This window comes from Corella eumyota, chromosome 4, assembly GCF_963082875.1.
Source record: "Corella eumyota chromosome 4, kaCorEumy4.1, whole genome shotgun sequence".
Taxonomy (NCBI): domain Eukaryota; kingdom Metazoa; phylum Chordata; class Ascidiacea; order Phlebobranchia; family Corellidae; genus Corella; species Corella eumyota.
Window position 1 is genome coordinate 8,107,447 of NC_137493.1, and position 6,250 is coordinate 8,113,696.

Here is a 6,250-nt window from a genome sequence, read left to right on the forward strand (position 1 = left end):
TGTTTACACTTTAATTCAAGCTGTTTAAAAATAAATATTGCAACGCATTTTAGTTGTATAGTAGCTTCAGTTAAATAATACATATTTGCATAAAATATTAAAAAAAAGATGTATACAATAATCTATTACAAATATAAAACAAAAAAAATGTTTGTTTTTGGGGCAATAGCATTTTAGAAAACTTGTCCTATTAGTTTACTTTGCATAGGCAAATACATCTTTTAACTACAGTAATATTTAAAAATTATATAAAATTACTTTTATTTAAATGTTACATTGCCAAATTAAAAATATTTTTAAATATTTAATACTATTAAAGCACTTTTTGAGATAAATTAAAAAGAAGTTAGCGTCACGGCTCGTAGCGTTTTCTTTAATGTTTTTGTTAACTTTTTTTAAACTCTCTCTTTTGATCAGCTGATCACGTAAACAACTATAACGGAAAAATTTTTGCAGTTGCTTGCAAACTATTTTGAAATAATTTTTATATGTTTCAGTATAATTAAAAAACGAAATTGGATAAGTGCAATGGTTAATTAATCTTTTTTGTGAATTTTAAAGGTTTTTATCACTACCCCTAATTTTATATCTAATTACATATGTTAACCTGTTCTATTTTATCTGTAATTTGTTTTTATTTCAACGGTTGTTCAATATTAATATAGTTCTACGTATACTTTCAGTAATATAATAACCGTACATGTGTTGACACAGTAAATTAGTTAAACAATACGCTGCTGTTGGTTAGTCAACTTGTAAAAAATGTAACAAAAGTTTTCAATACCCGTTAACGTTACCATTTAATTATAACAAGGAAATGACTTGTTTTAACAAAACACAAAACAATATTTTATATCTTCAAGTGTGTTTATAGTTTTGTATTAATTTTATTGTAATCAAGAATACTGACAACGCTTAGTAATGGGAGGAGCAGTAAGTGCTGGTGAAAATAACGATGAACTGATTGATAATCTTGTCCAAGCTAATTATATTCGATCCAAAGAAGTAAATATTAATTTATTTATTCCTATTAACAAGGACCGGCAGCATGGTGTAGTGGTAAGAACACTTGCTACACGACACACAAGGTCGAGGGTTTAATCCCCACTGATCTCATGCTGTAGCGCCTTTGAGTAAGGCGCTATAAACGGTATAAACTCCTGCTGAATCAGCAGTATAACTATCGGGCAATTATAACATATAATATCCCAAACTGCCACATGCAACTCGAGACTGGGTCGAAGTAACTAATGTTACTCTATGTTTAAGTCGCGCATTCGACTTTCCCACATCGAGGATAAAGATATGTACAAAAAAAAAGTTAAATAGACCGTATAGTGTCTTGACATTATTACATAGGTCATTAATGGGTAAATTACATTTATTATGTTGTGTTGTTGTCAAATGCAGTTTACACTGGTGTTGTAAGTAATTATTTTCTTAATTTTAAGGTTGAAGAAATATTCCGGGCAGTGGATAGAAGAGAATATTATTTGGATGGTAATCGTGACACTGCTTACCGGTAAGAATAAAATTGAATAATAAAAATCGAATGTATCACTTTTTATTGATCTATTGCACAATTTAAACTTTTACAGCAAAAAAATGCAAATTAAAAATGCTCTTAAACTAACTATTCGTTAAACATAAACTTTTTAAAGAATTTTGTATGCTGTAGAATTTTAAAGCAAAATATTACCCAAGGTTCTTTTTTTAAGAAATAAAATTGTGCTGTTAAAGGTCATATTCTTTGGAAACCAAAGACTAACTTGCTGGTTTATTATTATAAAATATGCTCAATTATAAAAAAATGACTAGTTAGACTAGTTAGGGTAACAAATGCTACACTATGCTTAAGCCTTGAAGTCAGTCTTTCCACATTAAAAATAGATGTATAAAACTGCTTGTTTTTAACTTTTATTGAAGGATTAAATTATTCAAATATAAAATTGTATTAAACAATTCAACATTTTGTTTTAAAGTGATTTAGCATGGAGGCATGAACATCTGCACATCTCGGCTCCTTGTATTTATTCTGAAGTGATGTCATCTTTACAGTTGAAAGAGGGTCTCTCATTTTTGAATATTGGAAGTGGAACTGGGTATCTCAGCACTATGGTTGGACTAGCTTTAGGTATACAAACTTGTTATAGCTTTAAGATATAGAAAAGCTAACTTCACAACTTAATCATATGCTTTTGTTAGTCATAAGCTTTATCTCAGTTTTAGGTTGTTTTTGTAGTTTTTGCATAGTAATGCTGACTGCTTATATTTTTTGGGCATCAGGTTTTAAAAAAGTTTTGGGCATCAGGTTTTAAATAAAAATAAGTTAGCCGGCAGCGTGGTGTAGTGGTAAGAACACTTGCTACACCACACATGAGGTCGCGGGTTCAATCCCCACTGATCTCATGCTGTAGCGCCCTTGAGTAAGGCGCTATAAACGGTATAAACTCCTGCTGAGCCAGCACTTAATCAGCAGCATAATTACCGGGCAATTATAGTCTCTAAAATATCCCAAACTGCCACAGGCAACTCGAGACTGGGTCGGAGTAACTTATGTTACTTTATGTTTAAGTCGCGCATTCGACTTTCCCACATCGAGGATAAAGATATATACAAAAAAAAAAAAAAAAAAAAAAAAAAAAAAGTAATATTAATTTCTTAGGAACTAATGGTATTAATCATGGTATTGAAATTCACTCTGACGTTGTTGACTATGCAAGAAAAAATATTGAAAAATTTGTAAATTTCTCTCATGCTTTTGACAAGTAAGCAACATAAAAATATAAGTAAAAAATTTTAAATAAATTGTGAAATTTATAGATTATTTACAGCCCAATTTTTTGTTTCAGATATAATTTTTGTGAACCGGAATTTGTGGTTGGAAATTGTTTAAATATTTCACTTGGTGAGTTTAGTTTTGTTAAAAACAACAATTTTTTCGTTTAACTTTATAATTAAGTGATCAATTTAATTAAAATTTTTGTAATATCAAAACAAATAAAGCATATTGCAATGTTATATTCTATTGAAGGCAACTGAGATAAGAGTGAGTTTTCTTATTCCATTTGTTACAACCTTTTTAGGATGTCATTTCTTGTCTTTTTTTAGAAGAACCAGGTTATGATCGTATCTATTGTGGTGCAGCTTGCCCAAGCAACTATGTTGGGTTTATAAAGAGTTTACTAAACGTTAATGGGATATTAATAATGCCCTTAAATAACCAGGTAAATGTCATCTTGGTTTATTATTAAAAACAAAAATTTATCTATAAAAATTGATTTTTATTTTTTTAATATAAAATATTAAATTTTGTGCTTAAAAGCAATAAATAGCTACACATTTAATTTTTAAAAAAGAATTATTTTATGTAAAAAAAATTTTTGAATGCGATTTTTATTGTGTGAAAAAAACATGGATTTTTGTTTGTTAGTTAAATGTAATCACTCGAACTAGTCAATCCAGCTGGGAGTACAAAGGAATTTTGGATGTTGATTTTGCAAGTATTATTGTTCCAAATGAAACAGAACCAAACAACAATATATATCTGCGTAAGTTTTTAACTATTATTTTTGTGTATTCAGTTTTTTTTCTTTTCTTAATATTAAACTTTGACAGTATTATATTTTTGTATTTTAAGTAGAACTACATACGATTTTTAGTAATATATTAAGTATGAATACAGTATAAATTAATTAGAATTAAAATACTTAAAATTAAGTCCATTATATTTTATTTTAATTGCAATTATAAAATTTTCAAAATGTTTTTTTTTTATTCTTGTAAAATGTTGTTTAAATTTTTTTTCTGATTTTAGCCAAAAGAAATCCTGTTAGTCTAAAATCTCTATGTAGAGGTTGCATTCGATCAGTTCTAAGTAAGCAATACAACAACACATCAAACCGAAGACATCAAAAGAAAAAAAAGACACAACTAGGTAACAAAAATAGTTTAATTATTACAAAATTTTAATTTATTCATTCAGTCAAAATTTGATTTACATAGTTTTAATTTTTTTTTTAATGTTACTTTATAAAGACTTTTCTTCGTCAAGTGAAAGTAGTTCAAGTGACGACAATGGAGAAGAACAAAGCAGTGGTAAAGTATTTATTTATTATAAAACACATCAAACTGTTAAATAAATTTTAACTTGTTTAAAACAAATTAAATATGTTTTTCTATTATTTTAGAGACACCACAAATTGAAAAAAAATCTACCCCTCCGAAGGTGAAAATGTTATTTTTTTAAGGATTTTGATATAACACTTTTGATACATCATTATATAAAATCTAAAAATAAGGGTGGTAGAGCAGTCATAGCATCATTTTACATATATACCAAAAGTTTTTATATCAAACTGTACTATAGTCTGCTGTTAATATGTAGCTAAAAACACATCACAAAAAAATCAAATATAATAAAATATACTATCTTTTTTCAAAAAACCCAATTGTCCAAAAGTTCGTATTGATAACTATAAATATAATACATTTACCCCTCAAATTTTTAAACATTTTCATTTACTGTTAGGCACATAGCTATAGCTCAATATTAAATGTCAGTTCTGGGACTGTTACCATGGTAACTGAGAACCAGGACACACCACCCCTTCTTCCTCCTCGAAACTTATCCCAGAACAACCAAGAGAATACAAGAAATCCTGAAACTGGTACTTCTGCTTCTTCTGGAAATGGAAGGATGCAAAGTAGTAGTCTTAGAAGATTTTTGAGCAACAAAAAATCGAAGTTGGGACATTCAAAAGAAGAGGGAGGAAATATTAAAAGTAATTAAAAAAATAATACAAAATAAGGTTTCATACGTTTTTAAAAATAAAATTATTTTAAGGGGTAAAACATGGGTGTATGCCATTTCTAAGACGAAGAAAAAAGATTTTAAAACCTTCAAAAAATAAAGAGAAACAAGAAGAAAAGGAAGAAAGTGAAGAAGAAGAAGAAAAAAGAGAGATGATTGATGAAACTGTGGAAGTGACAGAAAGTGCTCCAGAAAGGTATATAGAATGTTTGTAATCAATCTAATTAAAAATTTTTAGTTAAAAAAAGCTAAAAAGTTAAAAAAGTCTTTTGTAATCTTTTATAAATGTGTAAATATTTTTACAGTTTACCTTCATGGAGCATGTTGGAAAGTGACCAAAGTTTAAGAACTATGGCATACTGTAAGTAAAATCCTTTATAAACCATTAAATAAATACATATAGCAAAAATCCTAATATTTTAGCAAGTATCCCACTTTTTTAAGTTTAAAATTATTTGTGTCTTTTTTTAACAGCTGATCGTCAGGGCAGAAGGGAAAATGGAATTGATCTTTTCTTCAGTTCTGACGTCAGAACTTTAAGATCATTTCTGGTCGGGATGACAAACCGATTTTCGGAAACCGTTGTTCCTGTAGGTCACGCGCATAGCCCGACTCTCTCGCGAAGTCGTGTTCGTGAAAGGGAAGAAGGGGATAGTCACGTGGTTAAGAAATACGAGCGAGTTGAAGAGACACCAAACGAATTCCGAAATGCCGTTTCCAAGTTGCCAGTACCTAGCCAAATCAAAGATTTTCTTTTGTTTTATCGAAAACAATAAAGCGATGATGATCTACTGTTTTTTTTTCTCACGCAATACAACAATTTTTTTTGTTTTTTAAAAGCTTAAAAAATCATGTGATTTTTTTCTCTTTACCAAGTAAATTTTTTATTGCTCTTTGCTTACCTGCTACTGTACTATGTCTTACTTGATCATTTAACACAAACATGTTATACTTTTTTTAAATGTATTATATTACAAAAAGTAACTTAAATTATAAATTTTGTAAAATGTTTTTTGTGTATATTTGTACAGATTTGTATGTACATTATTTTGAAATCATGAATATTATTGTAACGGTGTGAGATAGATTGGAAATCTGTAGTGTTGTGGTGAAATTAGTTTCCTAATTACATGATGTTGCTAACTTGATTTCATAAATCGGTAGTTACAAGATCACCATGGTATTGTTTCTTATACAATCATTGCTTTGCCCCATTTAATATGTATTGATAAATTTTCAAACTAATTTAAAGCGTTTTTGTTGTCAGTAAAGTTTAACTCTATGGTTACTAATGGACTTTTAACGTTTAGGTAGCAGTTGGATTGGTTAATTTAAGTAGTTTACTGTGGTATTCGATTTTATAAGATATTTCAGTAGATTAAGGGTAAAAAATGTCCTTGTTTTCAGATATAAGAAATTCCAATATTTTGTAATGTG

General features: G+C 28.5%; 1 protein-coding gene across 1 annotated transcript; it reads left to right on the top strand.

The window, feature by feature from the left end:
- The first annotated feature begins 485 nt into the window (after nucleotides 1-485).
- Nucleotides 486-6,058, top strand: LOC145749577 (uncharacterized). The gene is made up of 14 exons (XM_082565377.1): nucleotides 486-1,005; nucleotides 1,452-1,522; nucleotides 1,983-2,134; nucleotides 2,666-2,768; nucleotides 2,853-2,908; nucleotides 3,112-3,227; nucleotides 3,434-3,551; nucleotides 3,818-3,937; nucleotides 4,039-4,098; nucleotides 4,191-4,228; nucleotides 4,532-4,784; nucleotides 4,847-5,009; nucleotides 5,119-5,174; nucleotides 5,288-6,058. The coding sequence occupies exons 1-14, from the start codon at nucleotides 922-924 to the stop codon at nucleotides 5,587-5,589; spliced, it is 1,692 nt and encodes a 563-aa protein (XP_082421503.1). The 5' UTR covers nucleotides 486-921; the 3' UTR covers nucleotides 5,590-6,058.
- Nucleotides 6,059-6,250: the final 192 nt, after the last annotated feature.

Bases quoted from the DNA above. Each gene is read 5' to 3' on its own strand.
- LOC145749577 (XM_082565377.1), top strand. From the start codon at position 922: ATGGGAGGAGCAGTAAGTGCTGGTGAAAATAACGATGAACTGATTGAT. The intron at 3,552-3,817 runs GTAAGTTTTTAA...TTCTGATTTTAG, and splicing joins AAACAACAATATATATCTGC to CCAAAAGAAATCCTGTTAGT. The intron at 5,010-5,118 runs GTATATAGAATG...ATATTTTTACAG, and splicing joins ACAGAAAGTGCTCCAGAAAG to TTTACCTTCATGGAGCATGT.